General features: G+C 43.7%; 1 protein-coding gene across 1 annotated transcript; it reads right to left on the reverse strand.

Moving 5' to 3' along the window:
* Positions 1 to 22,829: 22,829 nt before the first annotated feature.
* LOC306981190 (nuclear factor 7, brain-like) lies at positions 22,830 to 24,412 on the reverse strand (the record flags this gene model as incomplete). The annotated part of the gene is made up of 2 exons (XM_079580749.1): positions 22,830 to 24,180; positions 24,234 to 24,412. 2 exons carry the CDS (start codon positions 24,410 to 24,412, stop codon positions 22,872 to 22,874), a joined length of 1,488 nt encoding a protein of 495 aa, XP_079436875.1. The 3' UTR covers positions 22,830 to 22,871.
* Between the last annotated feature and the right edge of the window lie 1,120 nt (positions 24,413 to 25,532).

The raw sequence follows: 25,532 nt of genomic DNA on the forward strand, positions 1-25,532 counted from the left end.
CTTTAATGATGTCCACAATGAAGGTACAGTACAGATGAGTTGTAGCAGGGTGTATCTGAGCAATGGTAGGTAGCTGGGTGTGTCAAGACAGGTGAAATATATATAAAGTCTGTTGGCATGTGAATGTGTGTGTGTGTGTGTGTGTGTGGTCACCTATAAAAGAACAAAAATAAATGCAATTAGAATGTGTTATCCATTAAACAATGTCAAATAAACGTATTGCAATATAACATGGGCAATTAACATATCAAAATGTTATTTAACTGCATTTATATAAGCACACGAATATAATTGATGAAATTTGTCTGTTGCGTTGTAAATCCGCAAGAGGGCGCCAAAGGGCTGCGCAATGCTGACATGGGATTTATGACTTCGGCCCTCGTGCGTAATGGCGGACAGAGTGAGGCGAAACAATTGAACTTAGCAAAGGTACAAATATATATGAAGTTGCCTCTATAAATGCTATTGCACACACAGAATGAGTAGTAACAATTGTACATACAGTCAGCATACTTACAGATTCATAAACGCACACAATTCAATGAAACACACAAAAGTCTGAGGCCTGCCGTCTCACTCCTACCGCTCCCTCTGCGAACTGACCACCTGAGGCAGCAGTGCGCATGTCATTGGGAGGCAGCAGTGACGTGAGGAGCTGTTCCTTAAAGGACCTATATCATGCAAAATCGACTTTTTGGAGCTTTTAGCCATGTTGTTATGCTATGTCCTTATCAAAAACACCCCAGAGTGGTTTGTGGCTTCATTCACGCAGCTCTCAGTAATCCTCCTGAATCCTGCTCTCTGAGCAGCTGCTCCTCCCTCTCCTGGTGAACGACTGAGTGTTCAGTTGTGTCGTCACAGCGGAACGGAAGTGCTCGACGTCTGTAATGTAATGTCTTAATTCTATGCTTACGGACAGATTTTAATTTGTAAAACAGCTTTTTCATTATTTCTGTCGTAAGAGAGAAACAAAGAGGAAAAAAAATATATAAAAAATAATTAAAAAAATAAAAAGGATGTGCCCGAGGTGCTTCCAGGTCAGACGTCATGTTTGCGCTGCAGCTGAAGATGGAGCTCGTTACCTACTCTGGACACACCTGTTCTTTATTCTTAACTAAGATAATGTCACGGAGAAAAAGAAGCGCGTTTGGCTACGGAGTTTATTCAACCTTTTTCAGGAAGAGGCCACTCAGCTGTTTTTTTTCTCCGGGATTCAGCGACTATCAGCCAAAATAGTGTTTTTCTGTGACTGTCTCTGATGGATGTTTGGTGAACTTTCGCCAGAACCAAAGTGGATTAACATTTATAACCAACGCGAGTCCCACTATGTGAACAGCGATGGAGCAGAGCGGTGAGTCAATCCAAACGCGGGTTAGTTTGTGTGTTAGCATATTAGCATGTGTGTTAGCCATTTATGAAGCTGTGTTGCAGATGACAACTCCGTATAACTGCATCGTGAAGCAATTTCACTTATTGCTGTTTATTTATTTTATTATAAAGTTGTATGTGCGGAGAGAGGGGGCGGAGTTAACTGAATCGAAGCGTTGTGTCTCCGGGTTTGAAAAATACCTCCAGAAAACACTTATATTTATCACAAAAATGAGTGCTCCATAGTGGTAAAGGTACAATATATCATATAAATGCCTATACTTAACTTTGGAATGGCTAAAATAGCATGATATAGCTCCTTTAAAGGTACAGCGCGTTAGAGCAGGGAAATTTGCACAAAATGTATAATATATACATTTAATGGGACGACAGTGGTGTCATTTACCAATTGTGACCGTTTACCATTTCCTAGTCCTACAACTTAGGAGTGTGTGCCTACATCAAAACTTAAGAAACTGAGCGTCATTTGTGATGAATGTACACGCATTGGGCACTTTAAGAATTGACTGAGAAAACAGTAGGGTTATAAAAGATGCAGTCAACCTGAAATGCTGTGAGACCAACATTGGTACAAACTTATGCCACTGACCTTGTGAATCTTCACAACACGATCTACAGCTTCCCGTACACTGATCTTCGCAGGTCTCTTTTTCCCACCAGGCGCAGGAGACAGAAGAAAAACCATCAGCAGCAGGGAGGCCATGTCACTGTCCCAGCCTTAATAATATACATTTTTACTTAATCACTCATGATTGAACAGTTGAACATGAACAAAATGTGATTGTGATTGTTAACTTACTCGAAACATCTTCATCTGGATTCCCCTCAGCAGCATGGATCAGAGACTCAAGCATGGGAGTTTTGGTGATGTTGTTTGCTTCTAGGATAATTTTAGTTTTCAGTGACGTCCCCCACTTTTCCAACAATTTTGACACGGTCTCGTCTCCAAACAGCAGCTGGAAGTCTTGTTGGACCTATGGGAGAAAAAGAAATCACATGGCAGATGAGGATAGATTTGAGACACAGTGACTATTTGTTCCAACTAAACATAACTAAAATATAAAACTCACCAATCCCACTGTGTCAAGGAAAAGACTGTGAACACGATGCTAGACTTCTCAGGATTATGAATCAGTGTCTGGCTGTACTGGAATGTTTGTTTCATTTTCATGAAGATCTGTTCGGTGTCTGTGCTGTGCTTCAGGAGAGAGATGGCCTCCAAACACTGGTCCCCTTCTAACTGCTCAGCTGTAGCCACCACTCTTTCAACCTCTGGTCCCTTTTCTTTAGTGTTGGTAGAGCTGCTGCTCCTCCTGCCAAGGCTTTGCTCCCTCTGCATGTTCTTTAACTTCCAAGCGATGTACCCCTCATTACTGCTTGCGTCAAAGAAACAGAACAGGGATGTTGTTTATGACATATTTAAATCTCCTTTTTTTCAATGTTGTTTAATTTTTTCATAAAATGTACTGTCTGAAAATGTCTACTCACATATCGTTTTTGGGAGTAGGGATCTTTAAGAAAAGGGAAAGGTGCAACAATGCCAACAGCGTATCTGGTTCGAATGTCCATAGGTGGAGCGCTCCTGAATTGATAATAAACAATCTTAATTTAATTTACTTCACCATTAATATTTCAAATCTCTCAAAATGTTAAATGTTTTCTAGAAATTCTGTACATAAAAAAGCATTATGCATACCCGTACTTCTCCATCATATCAGCGACGACCATATTGACAAGCTTCCGACATACTTGATCCGTTATCTTTTTGGACTGGCTGGTATTCCTGGAGTATTCTTTCTCCTCCAGCCTTTGATTCCAAAAGCGTTTTGACAAGCTTTAAACAAAAAGTGCAAAAGACAAGTATTCAAAAAAGTGATCAAATTATCATCCAACTAAACACACAAAGTACACAAAATGCAGAATACAATCTCACCTCTTTCGCTTCTATGGAATTGTCATCAACCCTCAGCCGCTTTGGTGATGTGAAGTAATGATCAGACTCAGGTGACCGTGATGAGAGAGACAGGGTGTCTGTACAGGAAGATGAAGCAGGTGAATCTGAAATGGAGAAAGAAAAACATGGACAATGCTTTTACATAAAGTTGTTGTGCAGTGTACTAAAATATATATATATTTTTTCTTGCCTGGGACTGAGAGGGAATCAACAATTGTCCAAGTCATATTCGGGTTTGCTTCTACAATATCAGCAAACACATCTTCATCAACCTCTGTCCCACTATCATCCATGAGATACACGCTGTTACTGAGAATGCCAAACTTCTCTTTTGCTGAGAAAATACAAATCACAAATATACAACTTTGACTAATAAAAATACCAAAGTAGGGACACTAGGACAAAACATCAATTTCTATTTTAGGTTTTTTTTTATTTAGGTATATACATATTTTTTTTACAACTATAGTGCAAATTATAGCTTAGTGATGTGGAAATATATGTAATCAGATCAATAGGAAATAAATTATTGTGGCCTTACTGAGCTGTTACTGCCAGAGGATTGACTCTAAGCCTGTCGTTTAAAAACAAAAACATAGCAATAATTGTAATAGGATCACTTCCCAACTCACTTCAAGTAAAATCTATGGAGGGGGATCGCTGTGTTGTCACGCTTGAGGCTCTGGTGGGCAATGCAAATGTATTAAGCAGATAATAATAGTTCTATGATGGGTCAAAACAATGTTCACAAATAGAGCATTGCTTCTGTAAAAAAGATCTGCGCTATAAAAGATCTGTGATCTATTCAAACAGCTCTTCATGCATGGAAAAAATAGCTGTTTGCCCACCATTCACCATTCAAATAAACAACAGCTATGCTCCCTATAGTTTCGCATTGCTGGAATTACATGTAATGTGTATATAAAGAAGTAACATGCATAATGAAAGGCGCTCTGCTAATGCACTGTACATGTGGCTACGAGTGTGTTGTATGTATGTATGTACCTCTTTATATCCTGCGTTAATATAAAAGCTCACCTGATATTCAACGTCAGCTCTTCTCACGGTTGTTTCTGCTCACCCTGCTCCTCCTGAGTGAGGGCAGTGCCAGTTGAAGACGGTGTTCGAGTTTATTTATTTTATTTTATTTTTATTTTATTTTTTTACATTAAATCATATATAAATATATATATATATATACATATTATTTACATCTTATATTCATAAATATTCATGTTCGATTCGTTTATCCTTACATTACTTAAATAGCATTTTACATGTTCCATTTTTGTAGCTCTATGACAGAGACATGGGAGTACAAAAAAACACAAAATAATAAAAGAAAGCAAAACAAAAAGTAAAAATAAAAGAGCACCAATTGAACAGAAAAGGAAATGACAGCATTAATGGATCAATTCATCATATATGTTGATTAGGTTTATTGATTTTTTGTTTGTTATACGTTTGGTAACGTCCATGTGATTTTTAATCTCAATCAGGAGAACTTTGAATTAGAGCCCTGCACTCCCGCGGGAGTCCCGCGGGACTCGCGGGACCCAAAGCAAAACAGTGCGGCGCGGGACACATTAGGTGTGTTTAAGATGAAGTGCGCCTCGCCTCGATTCCAGACGAGACCAGGCGGTGGCGTCAGAGGGCGGAGAAAGGCGCCTCTAATCAAGGCAGACACATCTCAGCCCCGAGAATAGAGAGGAGCCTCAGATCACGCAGCGTCTCGCGTTTGTTAGAAAGTTTGGGAATAAAACTATTTTAAAAGTTTGTGAACACATTTCTGCTTCTCCCACACACCAGACAGACCCATCACTACAGCAAAAATGACAGACTCTCCTCTTACAGTTTAGGATTAGAAAAATAAACGTATGCATATTTAAAATGTAGGCCATATGTTGAACACACTGGCACTTTCTGTCAAATATGAAGACTCTGAAGCATTTCTGCAGATTTAAGTAGATCTTGGTGATGAGAAAAAAGGATGCAGGAGCTGCGGAGCGTCAGGGCAACACGTCTCCGATCTAAACACAACTCATATCCAATCATCTGTCAGTCCTCTGTCAGCAAACGTGTTTACGGCACTTCATTTCCCACAATCCCTTTGGCTTTTGTAGTTCAGCCAGCCGAGCGAGGCGGAGAAAAGCAACTTCGCTCGCCTCCCCAAGGCGCTCCAGCCGCCTCGGTCTCACGAGAATACGGGCACCGTCGCACAGGTGGCGTCAGAGCGATTCTGACCGGCATGCACCGCTCGCCTGCAGCCGCCTGCAGCGCGTCGCTCATCTTAAACACACCTATTTTTAAAGCTCATTGCGGGCGCGGGAGGGGGGCGGGACGGCAGAGTGCGGGAGCGGGCGGGTGGGATGATAAACTGCTGTCCCGCAAACTAAATAATTTTTCATTTTCATTTCATTTGTTCATTCTATTTTGATAACGAGAGCATTAGTACCGCAGAATCACTGTGTTCACGCTCAACATTGATACAGTTATTGGCTCCAGTCACTGCGTAACACGGACAAACGCAGACTGGATCTACGCACACGCAATGAGTTAGTGCAACATGGCATTAGCCAGACTTTACTCCACAGAATAAGCATAAAAAACACTACACTCACTGTGCACTCCATCTTCTGGGGATCCGTCGTAGAACTTGCTTTATCCAATGATTCTCTCTCGTCGTGTCGTCATTAGCGCCATTTGGAAAAACTTCTTTTGCATAATCCACAACAACAGGCCTGTCTTCACCTGCCCCGCGCCCATCACCGCTTTGTAAATAAGCCTTAACTTATCCATGGTGTGGCTACTGTAACTACGCGTTGTTGTGCGAGGCAGCGTGAGATGCATTCATGGACCGTAAGAAGTGCGCACTACTGCCGCCGCTCCTCCGGTGCTGAAGTTGTTCCGCCGGCTTTTCCTCCTCCTGCGGTCTTTCCTCCTGATGTTTGGGAGCCAGTTCCTGCCACTCCTATTGCCCCCCCCCGCTGGAGAACCCCACTGTTATATATTTGTCCACATTTTCCTCACGTTTGTGAATAAAAGGGACAGTAAGAAGTGCGCCTTTCCCGCACTTCTCACGGTCCCTGAATACATCTTCCACGCTGCCTCCACTGACTAACACAACAGCGCGTGGCTACAGTAGCTACACCATGGATAAGTTAAGGCTTATTTACAACTTTTGACATGTAAAACAAGCGGCGATGGGCGCGGGGCAGGTGAAGACAGGCCTGTTTTGTGGATTATAAAGTTTTTCCAACTGGAGCTGAGGACTTACCCAGAAGATCGAGTGCACAGTGAGTGTAGTGTTTTTATGCTTATTCTGTGGAGCAAAGTCGGCCCTTAATGTGCGGCTGTTACACGGACTTATCTGACATGAAGCGCGTGCGTTTGTTGATGTGTTTGTCTTGATAGATTCAGTCTGCGTTTGATGCTACACAGTGACAGGAGCATAGCTTAGTTTGGGGTTGAACTGATTTGGCAAGATCCCAATGGGTCAGGGGAGAGCAGGGCGGAGCAAGACGTCTCTGCTCTGCCCCGTGTGCGCGGCCCGAGGTCTGTCCACACGTCTTCCTGCACTGGTCCTGCAGTGCAAACGTCCCCATTTTACATATTGCGAGATTTTAGCGGGCGGGAGCGGGACAAAACAACACAGATGCGGGCGGGAGCGGGAATAAAAATTACAATCCTTTGCGGGATGCGGGCGGGAGCGGTACTGCACCATGCGGGGGCGGGCGGGCGCGGGACTGAAAAATCGGTACGGCGAGAAAGCCGGATTTAGCGATTACAGGCCTTTTTACAAGAAGTGGCGATCTGAGCAGCGACATGTGCGGGAGAAGTACATTTTAGGTAAATACCATGCTTGAGTCTTCAGTGCTTTATATATATTTATATTTACTTATATATGGTGGTCAGAGGGACTGTTGGTGCAGACGTGTGCAGTCGCGACAGCGCTTCTGTAAGTCTCACCCAGGGGAAACCACAAGCAGCTTACCACCACCCAGTATGGAGCGAATGTACAATTGTCTCATGTGAAGCGCTTTGTGATTATATCTGTGAAAGGCACTATATCAATGAAGATCTTCTTCTATAAAAAGTGATACCTTAAAATGTGTAAAAAAAAAAAAAAAAAAAAAAGCCACAGGTCCAAAGTTTAGAGACCAACTGCCATTTGACATATACCACAAAATGTATGTAATATGTAATATGTGTAAGTGTAAGTATAGTAACATTTCTTCTTTTCTATTTACCTGAAGATCAAGCACAGAACAGAGCCCGTACAGAACCACGTCCATCCACTGTGCAACACAAGATTGACATTGAGAAGTGGGTGACAAATGTACCCAGCACTGGGAATGTGCTGAAGGCCTGGGTTCCACCTACAGACACAGAGGAGGAGATGCAGTGGATTGTCCGCAGGGTGATGGAGCAGAGCTGGACCGGTCTCGCCGTGGTGCAGTTTGAAGAGGACAAGGGAAAAGGTATTTCCTTCACAGCGTTTTTTTTTGACCGCCAATATGTTTATCCAATCTTCTCTGTTTTATAAATCCCTAGGCATAATCACAGTGTTGCCCCGGCGGAAAAATGAAGTCGTTTGTGATTATCATGGACTGAATATGCTGTCCTCGCAAGGGAAAAAGCTCCTTCAGTCTGGATATGTTTTGTTTTTCAAAGACTCTGCAGGCAAAAGCCTGTGTGTGGACGCCACACAGTTTCCCTGCAGCTGCCACCCCACCATGGACACCTACGGAAGGCGCCTCAACCATTCACGTAAAAATGCCAATGTGGCACCAAAGGTTCACAACGTAAACCTCCCGGAAGGGACACGTGCAGTGGTCCTCTTTCATGCTCTTCGAGATGTTGTGGTTGGAGAAGAGCTTTTGTGGGACTATGGGGTGGATAGAAAGTCTTTTGGTGGGGAGGGCAGGGATCTCACTTGGCTCGACAGTTGAGTCGATTTTTGGGGGAAAGTACTAAATGGCTCAGTGTCAATGTTATTTATTTGATGCTTTTTTTTTTTTTGAGGTGTGAGCGTTCAATAAAATGGTCCATGACGTCTACAGGTGTGTGTGTGTGTGTGTGTGTTAAAAAATGTGAAAAGTGACAAAGCTGTGTTTGAACTGAAAACCTCCCGCACCCAAGTCCCGCACACTATCGCTGAGCTACAAGCCCAAGTCGTGTGGGCTACTTTGCCATACATGCCCAGATCTGAAAATAGGTCCTATTATGGCCTCGAGGAGAAGGTCATTTTGGATATTTCCCCCACTTTTGTCTCAATTTGTTTCCCTATTGTACCCCCATGTCTCTCTCTTTAGTGCAGATCTGTGATCGCGTACCCTGAGGTCTTCTCAGACTGTTTATACACACCAAAATAACAAACTTGCATAATCCCAAATGTAAAAAATGATATTTCTCTGTAAAACTGAAATTGTCCTTCCTAAAACGTCAGGCATGGGTCCACTGACCTAATGGTTAGGGCCAATGATTGGACATGGCCATCCAAGGCGGAGAGGCGCTGGGGTGACTCGGTAACAAGAAGTGACAGCATACCCCAAGCCCATCCACCAGGGGGAGTTCCCTGGGGTTGGGTTTGGGGTTAGGGTTATGGTTATGGTTGGAGGTTAGGGGATAGGGCTTGGTTTGGGGTCAGGCTCAACCCCTGCCCCTCAAGCCACACCACCAAGGGTTAGGGTAACCTAAGGGTTATGCATAAACCCTGTATTTTAAGATTAGGCAAGAACCCTGAGTCCCTAGGGTTAGGTTTGGGGTTATGGTAATGCATAAACCCTGTATTTTAAGATTAGGCAGTAATGCATAAACCCTGTGTCCTAAGTTAGGGTTAGGGTTAGGGTTAGGTATAGAGAAGAAAGTGCAGATGACTCTGGAAAGCCAAGACTCTCATTTGCATATGTGGCAACGTTTCCTAACCCCATCCACTAGGGGGAGTTCCTTAGGGTTTAGGGGTTAAGGGTTTGAGTTATGCACTGGCCATACCTGAGTTACTCATTGTAATAGAATTGTAAATATGGTAATAACTGCAATAAAATTATTGGTATAAGAATGATGCAATAATCAAGTGTTCGAAATTATCTGCAAGGTTAGCATAAGTGTCACATTGTTCCCTTACTATCTGTAAGAGACTGTTTTATCAGAAATAAGGAGACAGTAAGGCGACGAGAGGGAGGGGGGCCCTGGCGCGTGCAGGCTAACTGTGTGTCACTAAGAGCAGATGGCCTTGCACGCACTAGGCCTCCCCACTTAGATAAAATAGTGTGATTCATGTGTCTGAGATGTATTGGACGATGTAAAATGTAACTCCACCTCTGTATGTTATATGCTATGGACAAACTAAATAAAAGGCTGTGCAGAAAATAACTCGTTGAGAATGGGTGCAGGAGAACCACGCTGCGTAGCTGTGGTGAACTGCAATTCTCCCTTGCAAGCCAACCAAAGTACTGATCTCTGTGTCGTTTCTTTCAAGTAAGCGTTCTCCAGAATTGGAAAACCAAGGTTTTAACCCTAATTTTCTGACATACAGATGGTCCTTCGAGCCGGATGACAGCTGATCTTCGTGGAGGGTGAACGGCGATTGGCGAAGTCTGTACAGCAACGAGAGAAGTCCACCTTCCAGTGGCCGTCCATCTCACCTCATTCTCCACGGAGACGGTTCGTCATCCGAGCCAGAGGAGAACGAGCGACAAGGACAGAGGTCAGATAACTTTGTGTGACAGAGTGAGACATATAAGCGCTATATGCATACTGGTTGAAGTACGAGCGATCAGGCTCAAGACAGAGTAGTCAAGACAGACGAACTGAACGAAACGTACAACCAAGCTCAAGACAGGGCGGTCAAGACAGACAACATGAATGAAAAGTATGATTGAATGAATGAGAATTAACGACGTGCTATTTTGTAATTTTTTTTCCCTGTAAACCTGTGTGAGCATTGTTACTTCTATTAGGGTCAAAAGGCGTTAATCTGAGGAATCTAAAATTTGTCAACGGGTGTGAATCTTGAACACCGAGCTAATGTCCGGTGGTAACCAAAAGGGGAGCCACTAGAAGCTTGACATTGGGTCCGTTGGCAGAGCACGTAGCATTTTCCCCAGACGACCAGACCACATAATGGCTGACCATGAGGTTACACCTCGTTCAGTAAAATCAAGTGATAAAGACTTAACAGATGCGAAATGGATGGAAAAATATTTCCCTCATAGCGTTAAGTACCTATCAAAATGGACAAAGAAATATGGATTTGCAGGGACTCTACATGTGGATAATGTAAATCGGTTAGTGGAAGCAGGGATTAAACCAGTCATAGAAGATCTAAAGAAAGCAGGAATAATTATTCCGTGCCCTACAGCACAGTGCAACACACCTATATTTCCAGTAAAGAAAGCACCACCCTCTGTGGCATGGAGAATGATACAGGATTTGCGTGCAGTAAACGAAGCTGTACAACAGAGGTCGCCGAATGTCCCAAGTCCACATACGTTGCTCAACAGTATCCGACCGACAGCAAAATATTTCAGTGTGATTGATTTGGCAAATGCATTCTACTCAATTCCAATGTCAAAAAAGGCCCAAACATGGTTTGGATTCACATTTGAAGGAGAAAAGCTCTCATTTACGCGGTTACCCCAGGGGTTCTGCGAATCGCCCACAATTTTTGCACAACTAATGTCAAATTGTCTAACGCAACATCAACCGTCTGAACATTCACGGATCCTGGCGTTTGACGATGATTTACTGGTCGCAAGTGAGACAAAGGAAGCATGTATTGCGGACACACTGGCGCTGCTAAATCATCTGTATAAAACAGGGAACAAAGTGAGCAAAAACAAACTCCAACTTTGGAAACCCCAAGTGAAATATCTAGGCCACACCCTAAGTGCGGAAGGCCGGACGGTTGATGATGCTCGAAAGGAAGCAATCAGAGCGGCTCCAAAGCCCACAACTAAAAAGCAAATGATGTCCTTTTTGGGCTTGAGCAATTATTGTCGCATGTGGATTCTGGGATATGCGGAGATCGTAAAACCCCTGCAAGACATGATGTTCAAACAAAAGTTAGCCATGACGGATAAATTAACGTGGAATAAAGAGGCGGATTTAGCATTTGAAAAAATTAAAACACACCTATGTGACACAGGGGCGTTAGCCATACCAGACTATGAAAAACAATTTATACAAACAGTAGACTGCGGAAATGGATTTATGACGTCAGTATTAATGCAAAAATACGGTTCTAAAATGCGTCCAGTGGCATATTACTCCGTACAATTGGACCCAGTAGCTAGGGCCACTGTTCCATGTGTACAGGCTGTGCTAGCAGCAGCAGCAGCTGTACAGGCCTCAGCAGAAGTAGTACTGTTTCATCCAGTGACTCTTAAAGTGTCACACGCTGTTTCAGCACTACTTCTGCAAACCAACATGACCTTCCTGTCACCAGCCAGACACCTTATGTGTACAGCAGTGTTGCTCTCACAACCACATTTGACACTAGAGCGGTGCGCAGGGTTCAATCCAGCAACGTTACTGCCTCTTCCCGGGGATGGCGATCCCCATAATTGTGTAGATTTAGCACAAACTGAATATAAGACTAGAGCAGACCTTCTGGATACCCCACTGACAGTCGGTGATGCTATTTTTATAGATGGTTCCGCCAGTAAAGACCAAAAAGAGAAAAATAATGTAGGCTATGCAATTACAACATAAGACACAGTTATCAAAGCACTAAAATTACCGAGAAATCTATCAGCACAAGCAGCTGAGCTGGCTGCTTTAGTGGAGGCGTGTCGCTTATATGCAAACAAAGCTGTAACAATTTGGACTGACAGTCAATATGCATACGGCTCTGCACATACATTTTGCAAGCAATGGAGCTTAAGAGGTTTCAAAACTACTACAGGGAAACCAGTAACCCATAGGGGATTACTTAAGAAATTATTAGAGAACATACATCTGCCATCAAAATTGGCCATTTGTAAATGTGAAGCTCACAAAAAGGGGACAGATCCCATAACACTCGGAAACAATCTGGCCGACGACACCGCTAAAAAAGCAGCATCGGGGATAATTGTCATGTACACAGAACAACAGGAAGACACTGACCCTTTAGACATTTTGAAGAAACACCAAAATGACGCACCACAATCAGAAAAAACAGTATGGATCGCAAAAGGTGCACTTTTGAGAGACAAAGTGTACAGAGGGCCCGATGGTAAACCCTGGTTACCTAAATCACTTTTCAAATGGGCTGCTGAATTGAGCCATGGGGCATGCCATGTCTCAACAGGAGGGATGGTGGCACTAGTAGAACGATATTACCACACCTATGGTTTCAATACGTATACAAAGAATTTTTGTAAGCTGTGCTTAATCTGCACAATGAACAATACTCAAGGAAACATGAGGCCAAAGAGGGGTAGATTCCCAGAGCCAAAATACCCCTTTCAAGTAATACATATGGACTACATACAATTAAACAAAGTACAAGGAGTACAGTACTGTTTGGTAATAATAGATGCATTTTCAAAATGGATAGAAATATTCCCAACAGCAACACCAGATGCCATGACAGTAGCCAAAGCAATATGTAAACATATAGTACCAACTTTTGGCATCCCAGAAATAATACGGTCAGACAACGGCAGCCATTTTGTGAATGAGGTAATCTCAACGATGGCCACGAACCTCGACATCACCCTAAAAAATCACTGCTCGTTCCATCCATCCGGGGCTATAAAGAACAAACTAGCAAAAGCTCTAAAAGAAACGGGAAGACCATGGCCACAGTGCATAGACTTGGTGAAATTGAATATGCACATGATGCCTGCAGAAGGACAGACACTCTCACCATTTGAGATCATACATGGCAGACCAATGCGACTTCCTGGACTAGCTGATGTACGAGAGAAAGAGGACAATATACCAAAGGACTTATCATGGCATATGAAACAGACAATGTTAACAAGAGAACTGTATAAAATGCACGAACTTCCGAACGATTCTACTGTATCCTCACAGCTGGTGAATATCGGGGACCTGGTGTTCATCAAAGCTGTGAAGAGGCCAAAGTGGAACAGTCCAAGGTGGGAGGGGCCATATCGAGTACTGCTGGCCACACCAACAGCTGTAAAGGTGGAGGCACGAACCACGTGGGTGCACCTGTCTCACTGCAAGCTGCGGGAATTGCCAGACCTGAACATCTCTGGACCCACCACGTCGAGTGAGTAAAACCGGAGAGACGCAGGACTTCTCTTGTAAGCTGAGACAACAACAGAGTACTACGGTGCGCAAAGTATCACTACTCTGCGACGATGAGTGGCATTTCCAATTCAGGGAAAAAACCCCTGGTCATCATCAGCACGTTTGCCATCCATTGGGGCCTGGTGACCATCCTGGCGTGGACACATGGTGCGGACGGCACTGACGACAAGGAACAGGTCGTATGGTCATCAGATCCATGTTCTTTTCAAAGCTCAGAGTCAAGACTGCTCAAATTTTGTGTACCAGTGAATAAAGCTTATACCTTTCAAGTGCCATATGATAAGTTTGTGCATAGAAGAATCAAGGTGTCAGATCAAGCAGACATTAGAAATGACATAGTGTATGCTGTAGTGTTGCCAGGGGGTAACTCATGGGACAATGAGGTGGCTAATTCAGGGGATCAGTGGGTACCCAAGGCAGCATCAACACAGGCCAAAGTGTGGGCGGGCAGGATAGTCCTCATACAGACACCAAAACACTTATCAGTGACAGTAAACATGAAACACATGGAAAACATTACACAGTGTCCTTTATTTAAACTCTATTGGTACACTACCGGCAGAGACCCGTTTTGTTACATAAGCATCTGCGCTGTGGCAGTCCCAAGCAAAGAAACGGTTGTTCACACAGTGGGAAGAGTAACTACAGGTATTACTGCAATAGACACGGACACAATGGATTCATCTGACTATATGTATGCAGCAACAGGGCTAAATTCGACTAGCAATGAATGGGTGCGACAGGCATTGGGGGTAGGCACAGCGGTAAGACAGGATTGTGTGGTATTTATGACAGCAATGCCCAAATTATTATTGGTAAATGCATTACCTGTAAATGAATCTTGTGCACACACTCTAGCGAGCAGAACAGGTGATAGGAACATGTGCACTACCTATCAAACAGCCTTTCCAAAAGTAACCAGCAATACACAACCACCTATTTTTGCATTACCCACAGACACCACCTTTACCTGCTACGACATCACCACGTGCCAATCTAATGTTGCATGCATAGACGTTGGAAGGGTGCCTAAGCACCTGTGTAATAAGACTTTGGAGTTAAAAGGGAATGGCATGCTGACTATACAACGACAAGATGTATGGTGGTGGTGTGGAGGCAACATGCTACGAGGTCACATGGAAGCCAGCGGTACGGGGAGCTGTGCCTATGTGTCCCTAATATGGCCTGCCACGGTTATCACAGCCCCACAGGTACGGGGGACCAGGGGGAGGCGTGACACAGCGTCTTCACCTGTGGTCCTGTTGCCTGTGGCGCCCGACACCACATACATGGATGCAATTGGCGTCCCAAGGGGGGTCCCTAATGAGTATAAATTGGTGGATCAAATTGCCACCGGGTTTGAAAACCTCCCACTGATATCAGCAGTATTCCCTGTAACTCCAAACAAAAATGTTGACAGAATAAATTATCTGCACTTCCAGATGCAACGTCTAACCAATCTCACCCATAACTTAGGACAAAGTTTGGGGAGTCAATTACATCACACGTCCTTAATGACGTGGCAAAATAGAATGGCAGTGGACATGTTGTTGGCAGAGAAAGGAGGAGTCTGCTCCATATTTGGAGACCAGTGTTGCACATTCATTCCCAACAATACAGCAGCAGATGGGTCCCTAACACATACATTGACACAATTAAAAATCATGGCAAATACTCTGAAAGTACATACAGGGGTAAGCAACGTAATACAGGAGTGGTTTGACAAGCTTTTTGGGAGATGGAGCAGTGTGGCAGGACCTCTTCTGACCACTGTGTTAGCATTGACAGCCTGTTTTGTATTCTGCGGATGTTGTTGTATACCTTTGTGTAGAACTGTCATTTTACGTACGATTGAGAAGGCAGTATCGAGTGAGTTTACCACACACACATACGTTTGGTACCAACAGAAGATAGCACAGCCAAAACTGACAATTATTACACTGCTTAGGTATTACCTCTCTGGGTGTAAAAAGCATTAGTTAAAAAATATGAAGGGTATACTGAAATCTGGAAGGAATGGTGTATCTGGATGTGAGAAAATATGCTAACATTTTGATAAACAGGAGGGAAATGTAATAGAATTGTAAATATGGTAATAACTGCAATAAAATTATTGGTATAAGAATGATGCAATAATCAAGTGTTCGAAATTATCTGCAAGGTTAGCATAAGTGTCACATTGTTCCCTTACTATCTGTAAGAGACTGTTTTATCAGAAATAAGGAGACAGTAAGGCGACGAGAGGGAGGGGGGCCCTGGCGCGTGCAGGCTAACTGTGTGTCACTAAGAGCAGATGGCCTTGCACGCACTAGGCCTCCCCACTTAGATAAAATAGTGTGATTCATGTGTCTGAGATGTATTGGACGATGTAAAATGTAACTCCACCTCTGTATGTTATATGCTATGGACAAACTAAATAAAAGGCTGTGCAGAAAATAACTCGTTGAGAATGGGTGCAGGAGAACCACGCTGCGTAGCTGTGGTGAACTGCAATTCTCCCTTGCAAGCCAACCAAAGTACTGATCTCTGTGTCGTTTCTTTCAAGTAAGCGTTCTCCAGAATTGGAAAACCAAGGTTTTAACCCTAATTTTCTGACACTCATCACTAACTGAGCTAGACTCCAATTAGTTTGAAAATCAGAAAATAAGAAAGCAACGTCATTCTAAATGCAAAACTGATATAATGTAAAACTGAAATTGTCATTCCAAAAAAGGCACGATAACAAACTAACATAATCCCAAATGCAAAAAATGATATTTTTCTGTAGAACTGAAATGGTCCTTCCTATAACTTAGGTTCAGGCATGGGTCCACTGACCTTAAGGTCAGGGCCGATGGTTGTATATGGCCCTCTAGTCAACAGCTCAACTGGGTATAATGGAGAAATGAATTCTATTGAAAGTCATTTTCAAGTCATGAATTAGGGCGATATGAGTCGACCAGATTTGTTCAAATGATGTGTAATGTAAATGCAGGCATGGCCAGAACTCAGTAACAAGATGTGACAAGCACTTACCAATGGCGTCCACTAGGGGGAGCTCCTCAGGGTTTGGGTTACAGGGCTGCCGGGGCCATGGGGGCTGTAGGTATAGAGAAGAAAGTGCAGATGACTCTGGAAAGCCAAGACTCTCATTTGCATATGTGGCAACGTTTCCTAACCCCATCCACTAGGGGGAGTTCCCCTAGGGTTTAGGGGTTAAGGGTTTGAGTTATGCACTGGCCATACCTGAGTTACTCATCACTAACTGAGCTAGACTCCAATTAGTTTGAAAATCAGAAAATAAGAAAGCAACGTAATTTCGTAGCTCGGAAAGGACTTACATTTAGTATTTTTTGTTTTAATGGTTAATATTTTTTGTTGAAATTTATTGTGACCCACATTGTGAATTTATGTTACATTTTATAAATAAGATACGTTAATTTGCCAAAGGAATATTTTTTATTTTTGTACCGCAACTATCGCGAGATTTTTGGTTTAGTATAAGAGGCTGCGAGATTTGCATTCGCCCAGACATGCAAAAGACTTTGACCGAGCCATCCGCAGCAGCAAGGCCAATTAGCTAGCTGCACAAGGTATTTTGTTTTATATTGTGTCTAATTATTTGTATATTTGTGAAGTACATTGGTCTAATTATTGTATGCTTGTTTAGTATGCACAAAACTGAAATATTTGCTGCCCAAGAACCTCCAAAGTGGCAGGCGGCCACGAGGTAGCCATTTTGTTTAATATATTATTTTTCCTGTGACTGGACTATGTCTAAAGCATTGTATTTCATGTCCTCTCTAACAGTTTTCACGGCATAAAAGTAAAGCGCCCGTCTTTAAGAAGCCGTGCCTGTGTTCAATCCAATCCACTTTATTTATATAGCACATTTTATAAACAAGTGTTTCCAAAGTGCTGCACATAAAATCGGCAATATAGGAATAAAAAAATAAAATAAAATAAAAAAAAATATATGTATATATATAGAATAAAATCAAGTGAAACCAAACTATACATTTAGCTAAAACGATAAAATAGTTTAAAACATAAATAAGATGCAAGAATAAAAGAAATTTTATAAAATTTGTTAAAACAATAAAAGAAAATTAAAACAATAAAAGAAAATAAAAGACACAGAGGACCACACAACTCACGCGGTGTTAAAAGCCCGAGAATAAAAGTGGGTTTTAAGACGAGATTTAAAACACTCCAGGGTGGGGGCCGTACGGACGTGAAGGGGCAGAGCATTCCACAGCTTAGGGCCGACAACGGAGAACGCTCTGTCCCCTCGGGTTTTACGGTTCGTCTTAGGAACCACAAGCTGGAGCTGGCCCTCAGACCTCAGAGCGCGCGCTGGGGAGTAAATTTGGATGAGGTCTGTGAGGTACTGAGGGGCCAGTCCATTCAAAGCTTTAAAAACAAACAATAAAACCTTAAAATCAATTCTAAAATTAACTGGAAGCCAGTGCAAAGAAGCAAGAATTGGTGAAATATGTTCATATTTTTTGGTTCCTGTTAAAAGCCGTGCCCCAGAATTCTGGACTAACTGCAAGCGGTAAAGAGCATTTTGGCTGATTCCTGTATACAGTGCATTGCAGTAGTCCAGGCGAGTGGAGATAAAAGCGTGCACGACTTGTTCAAAGTTTTTCAAACTTAAAAACGGTTTCACTTTGGCTAAAAGACGAAGGTGATAAAAACTCGATTTAACAACGGCGCCGATCTGTTTATTTAGTTTAAAATCACAGTCAACAATGACGCCAAGGCTGGTGGCTGAGGGACGGACATATTGTTGTAGGGGACCCATGTCATTTTGGGGGTCCCAGGGGAGCCACAATAATATTTCGGAGCCACAATAATATTTGAAAGAGCTAAGTTCAATCAGCGGCAGCAAGAGATGGGCGAGTCGGCTGACGGCTTTATCACCGCGCTGCATTGTTTAGCCGAACACAACTTGACAGTGTGCGCGCTAAACCACAAGGGGGCGCCAGACCCAAACAAAACAAAATGCAGCCCAGACAAGGATTTTTCAAAGCCAAACCATGCACAAGATGTGGAGACACAAAAGGTCACGCTTATCAGCTATGTCCGGCTAAAGCCGTCACATGCAATAATTGCAAAAAGAAAGGACATTTTGCTAGAGTGTGCAGGTCCAAGAAAATGCATGAGGTCAATGTAGAAATAATGACAGAAGATTCTTCATCAGAGGACATTTCATTTTTGGGCTCACTGTCTAGTGATTCGTCAGATCCGTGGATGACTGAAATAAAAATGAACAAGTTCAATGTTGTGTTTAAAATTGACACAGGCGCCGATGTGACAGCAGTCCCAACGGACATGTATGTAAAAGGACAGTTCAATGAATTAAAACAAACCAGAAAAGTGCTGATGGGGCCAGGCCGGTCGCAGTTAAAAATCAAAGGCAAGTTTACAGCGACTCTCGAAAGAAAAGACAAAAGCATAATGGAAGACATTTATGTTGTTGAAGGACTAAGTACAGCTTTACTGAGCAGGCAAGCAGCCACTGCACTACAGCTTGTAGCTAGGCTCGATACAGCTACTTTGGACACTAAAGAAACAGTCAAGCAGGAATTTCCGGAGCTGTTCACAGGACTATGGAACTATGAAAGGAGAATACAATATTGTACTTAAACCGGGAGCTCAACCATTCTCCATTTCAACTCCAAGGCGCAATTCTCTCCCTCTACTGCCAAAGGTTAAAGAGGAACTGTACCGCATGGAGCAACAAGGAGTCATCTCCAAGGTGGAGCAGCCTACAGAATGGTGCGCGCCTATGGTGGTGGTTCCCAAACCGGCACGAGAACGAGTGAGAATATGCTCTGACTTGACTCAACTCAACAAATCTGTGTTAAGAGAGAGGCACCAGCTACCTTCAGTAGAAAACACACTGGGACAGCTCTCAGGCGCCAAGGTATTTTCAAAGCTAGATGCCAATGCAGGTTTCTGGCAGATTCCTCTTTCAAAAGATTCATCGTTGCCCACAACCTTTATAACTCCCTTCGGTCGCTATTGCTACAATCGACTGTGCTTTGGACTCTCTTCAGCGCCAGAACACTTCCAGAAACGCATGCAGCAAATCCCGGAGGGCTTGGAGGGTGTCGCGTGTCAAATGGATGACGTCCTCATCTGGGGAGTGGATCAAAAAGAGCACGACGAAAGGCTAAGGAAAGTTGTCACACGTCTGCGGGGCGCAGGTGTGACGCTGAATGACAAGTGTGAATTTTCAAAGACTAAAATCAAGTTCCTAGGTCAGATCATTCAGGCATCTGGAGTCAGCCCCGACCCAGTAACGGCCATGAAGGAGCCAACCAACATTTCCGAGGTGAGACGGTTCCTGGGAATGGCAAACCACCTGGGAAAGTTTTTGCCACACTTGGCAGAGAAGACACGCCCACTTAGAGATCTGTTGAGAAAAACAAACATGTGGTCATGGGGACCTCAACAGATACATGCTTTTGAAAGCATAAAAAAGGACTTGACAACACCCCCTGGACTAGCACTGTATGATCCCTCTGCGGACACGCTAGTCTCAGCGGATTCATCTTCTTATGGACTTGGTGCTGTTCTGTTACAGAAAACTAGCAGTTCAGATTGGAAACCAGTGGCATATGCATCACGAGCGTTGAGTGCCACAGAGCAGCGCTATGCACAAATCGAGAAAGAAGCGCTAGCCACAACATGGGCTTGTGAAAGATTTGCAGAGTTTTTGATCGGAAATAACTTCCACATCCAAACCGACCACAAACCTCTAGTTCCACTGCTAGGCGCAAGAAATCTGGATGAACTGCCTCCACGTATACAACGTCTGAAAATGCGTCTGATGAGATTTTCATTGACCATATCGCACGTGGCTGGCAAAGAGATCGCAACAGCTGATGTTCTGTCGAGAGCACCAGTGGCATGTTCAGAGGAGCGACTACGCGAGGAGGAGATCAACCTCTATGCCGACACCGTCTTAGCCAGCCTCCCTGCAACTGAGAAAAGACTCAAGGAGATACAGACTCACCAGGACAAAGATGACATTCTGCAACAGCTCAAGTGGTTTTGTGTAAGTGGTTGGCCGGACAAGTTTTCAATTGAAAAGACTTTTCTGCCATACAGGTGAACTGACTGTTCAGAATGGTTTGTTGTTACTAGGCTGTAGGCTTGTCATACCGAAAACACTCAGGGGTGACATACTAAACAAACTACACGAGGGCCACTTAGGAATAACAAAGTGCAGAGAACGTGCTAAACAATCCGTATGGTGGCCAGGTCTTAGCAAGGATCTAACACAGCTCATTGAGAACTGTGACACATGTGCCCGTGAGCGAGTTAACAACAAAGAGACTATGTTAGGAACTGAATTTCCTTCCAGACCATGGTGTACAGTAGGCGTAGATCTGTTTCAGTTTGGTAAAAACCAGTATCTCGCTATTGTAGATTATTTCTCAAGGTTTTTTGAGGTAGCCAAACTTTCTTGTACAACTTCGAAAGCTGTTATTACCCACTGTAAGTCTATCTTTGCTAGACATGGTATACCTGAGGTTGTGCGCTCAGACAATAGTCCACAATTTGCGTCTGAAGCGTTCCGAAAGTTTGCACAAATGTGGGGGTTTTCACATGTCACATCCAGTCCGCACTTCCCACCGAGTAATGGGGAGGTGGAGCGGGCGATACGGACTATCAAAAGTCTACTAAAGAAATCCAGTGATCCCTACTTAGCTTTAATGGCTTACCGTGCCTCACCCTTAGCCGATGGTTATAGTCCGACTGAACTGCTCATGGGGCGTAAGATACGTACTACTGTTCCTGTCATTCCTTCTCAGCTCAATCCAAAAGGAGCTGATTTGGGAAAGTGAAGGAGAAAGAACAGACTTACAGACAAAAACAAAAACTGAACTTTGACAAAAGACACAGAGCTCACAACATGCCCAGCTTAAATCCCGGAGACCACGTGTGGGTAAGGGACATGCAACAGAGAGGAACTGTAGTGTCTTCTACAGACACACCAAGATCCTACATCATTGAAACGTCAAGCGGCAACCTCCGGAGAAACAGGTATCATCTCTCACGCACACCTGTAGCTCCTGAGCCACACATCACCGTCCCAGATACGGCGGAAAGCAACCCTTCAGAGACTGTGCATAGACCGGTCTCACCTGAGGTACTCCGTGAATATAACCAGCAAACACCCGAGTCGGAGAGACGCTATCCTTCTCGCATCAGAAAGACACCGGAGTATCTTAAAGACTATGCAACATGAGTTGACGGGTTTTTTGGGGCAGAATAATCCTCATATTCAACTCTAGGGTTTGGGCAGTCTACCCCATTCCCTCGTTCAGCCTAAATGCCGTTCATAAAAAGATGTCAATTGTTTAAGTTCATCAGTTAAAAAAAAAAAAAAAAAAGATACATTGTTTAAGACACAAAAGAAAATGTCAAATGTTTTTACAGGGTGCACAATGTCTGGTATTGATGCATATAATTTCAGCCTCTACAGCATACGTGATAAAAAACTGAATATTGCTACACTAAGATTAGTTCCTGTAAAGAAAGGGGGATGTAGATAGGCTGGGTAGGAACCTTTGTATGCCCTGTATGTTCCTGGGGGAGGACAATAAAATGTTCCGCTTTGGACTTGGACCTGCCTTTGTCTCGTCTCTATCTAAAGGGTTTCTATGTACCTATCAAACATTAGAACAGTCCTTAATTGGAGACTTTTCGCTATCTGTAAAGCGAGTTCACCCACTAGTAAAGGCAGAATAATGAGAGTTACCAGAATCCATTTGTAGTTTTACTTTAGTCTATAGTAGGTGACAAGAAGTAGAAGTTTTGTCACCAGAGCAGGTGGTTTTTGGAGGTCAGGAGAAACGGGAGAACCGCCTTCAGTCTCCTCTGAAACGGTGCACCTGGGTTTGTCCCTGTTTCAGAGCGTGGTGTTCTGCACTGGTCAGCTCCTCTACCACCTTCCTCTTCCTCCTGCACAGCTCCCTCCGCTCCACAACAGTCCTTCGCAAAAAAATTGGATGATTAACAAATTAAAAATAACGACAGAATGACATTAACTTTATGATCGTTAGTTTTATTAAAAGTTCGATATTTGACACATGAGGAGAAATGTCTTTTCTTTTGGATTTTGTCATTTGACATTTTCAATCATGTAAATATATGTTTGTACAATTACAGGATTATTCAAACATGAAAGACACAAAAAAAATACCAATGTTTTAGATGAGGAGAAAACACAATATAAACACTATAAATGTGTAGAAGAAAATTATGTCTTTAATTGAACGTCTCTGGGACATATTTTAATCTCTTTGGTTTTAGCGTCTCCAGCTTTACCAACAGAAATATAAGGGAAGATTTTCTCCTTGAATCTGTCTGTGTGAGAGCAGATCAGAGACATGTCGTCAGTGTTGTAGAAAGACACTTTCCCCTCGTCATAATCCAGGCGCACTCGGATCTTCTCAGGTCTGAGCTTTACATTCAGTTTTTTATCAACAACATTGTATTTTCCATCTGTAAGTTCTAAACACCAGACTCCATGTTTTGGAGTTGCAGATGTTTCTCCCTTCCTGTCGACAGACTCTTTGGTCACTCCTATGATCCAGTCTGAATGGTCTCCCACCTCCACGTCCCACTGGTGTGAGCCGCAGCTCCACCCCTCACTGCCCAGAACTGAAGCAGATCTAATGAATCTCTCTGGATTATCAGGGACCTGTTGTTTAGTTTCTCCACCTCTCACTCTGTTCAGATCCTCAGACAGATGAAGCCATTCGTTTGCAGTGTTTGGGTCTAGAATGACTGGGCGGTCGTGGACCTGGCTCCTCATCTTCTCCCAGGCCTTAAAGCCCATGTTGCCCAGGACTGTGGCCTGGTTTATCAGGAGTCCTGGGCCCAGTCTTAGTGTTGGCTGTGAGAGGAGTGAGCGGGAGCTTTTCTGACTGTGTGAGTACTGTCTGATAAAGTCCATGTGTTCCCTCTTCAGCTGCTGCTCCACAGTGGAGATGTTCTTGTTCAGAGTGGACAGCAGCTCCCTGACCTTCTCCAGCTCTGAGTCCATGGTGTGAAGCTGTCTGCTCCGCTCCTCCCTCAGAGCTGTCAGCCTCAGCTCCTCCTCTCGCTGTAGGAACCGGTGGAGTCGCTCAAAGGTCTCCCTGATGTGACGTGCACACGCCTCTGCCTGCCTCTCCGAGTGAACACGCACTTCCTCATACTGTCGCTGTAAGGCCGAGGCCTGCTCTCTCTGTTCAGTCAAAGGCTTTAGCTCCGACTGTAGCTGCTCCTTTAACCCAGACACTGCCTCCTCCACAGACACCACAGTGTGGTCTCGGTGCTGAGAGAACTCACAGATAGAGCACAGAGCACGAGCCTCGTCCAGACAGAACAGAGCAGGAACCCAAGGGTGTTTACTGCAGACCCCCCCCTCTGCTTCAGTCTGAGGGGGTTTACTGCAGACCCCCCCCTCTGCTTCAGTCTGAGGGGGTTTACTGCAGACCCCCCCCTCTGCTTCAGTCTGAGGGGGTTTACTGCAGACCCCCCCCTCTGCTTCAGTCTGAGGGGGTTTACTGCAGACCTCCCCTCTGCTTTAAAGTTAAGGCTCAGCTGCTTCAGAGCAAAGTTCATTAGGGGAAACTCTTTAGAGGACTTCCTTCTACAAAGCGGGCAGTTCTTGGTGTTGTGTTTGTCCCAGTAGTTCTGTAAACAGCTGGAGCAGAAGTTGTGGTTACAGCCCAGAGACACCGGCTCTTTAAATGTGTCCAAACACACAGGGCAGGTCAGATAATCCTCCACTGCAGCGATCCTCTCCGACATTTTGCACTGATCAAAGAAAAATCAACAAAAGTAAACTGGACTCACGGAGCTGTGTCGTCTGTGTCCAATATCCTCAGACTGACTGAATACTTTTCCTGTCTTCAGTCCTTTGCACTGGGAGTGTTTCTGTTGAGCAGGAAAAAACACAGTTAGCCTATATGTCAAAAATCACATCAGACGCTTCTCTCTTTGTGTCTCACATTATCCATTAAATTGTCTCCTGAGAAAACTATCATATTAGTCCAGTGCTCGGGTCTCTGCACTGGCTTCAGTCGCTCAGAGAATAATAGACTCTAAAACAGCTCCGCTCTCTTCAGTCTGACAACTAAACTACATCAAATTGTTTTTTTTACTGTGTTTTGTGCCTATCTGTTTGTTCACTTTACTTTTTCCTGTTTTCAGAATAATCACAGAGTCGTCGACGGGCTGCCTGTTCGCCGGATCAGCGCTGGGGAAGAAAGGTGAGTCTGTGTTTGTCCTAAACAGGGCAGCAAAACTCCAGCATTTCACTTCACTTTGATGCTAAGCTTTATTTTCTTTCCTCTCATGAGTGTACGAGACAGTTCCTCCTTTGACCCCGTGTGAGTTTCCCACATGTGTTGATTTTCCTGTGGTTGTAGGAGTTTACGCTGATAAAGTCGGGATAGAAGCTGCCGAGATGCTGCTCAGAAACATCAGACACAACGGCTGCGTGGACGAGTTCCTACAAGACCAGGTCTCAGCTCCATCTTGCTCGGAGTAATCTTACTCCACCCTTGTGTGTGTAAAGTGTGGATTCTGTCGTTTATTTTACTCATGTTTTTGTGTATTTTTTCCAGTTAATAATCTTCAAGGCTCTGGCTAAAGGAACGTCTCGCATCTGCACACACAGACGGCTATTCACATCGCAGAGAATCTCACACAGGTACGACTACCACTACTACTACTAATATTACTACTACTACTACTAAACTCGGATACAAATATTCCTGTAGAATTAACCTCTTAACTCCCGCCTGAACCGAGAGGATCTTTTTCCTCACATCATCAGATTTTTTTCCATCATTTTTTTGTTGGGTATTCAACGCATTTTTCATTTTTTTGGTCATTTTTTTGTCATTTTTAGTCAATTTTTTGTTAT

The sequence above is a fragment of the Gobius niger genome, assembly GCF_951799975.1.
Source record: "Gobius niger genome assembly, chromosome: 21".
Lineage (NCBI taxonomy): Eukaryota > Metazoa > Chordata > Actinopteri > Gobiiformes > Gobiidae > Gobius > Gobius niger.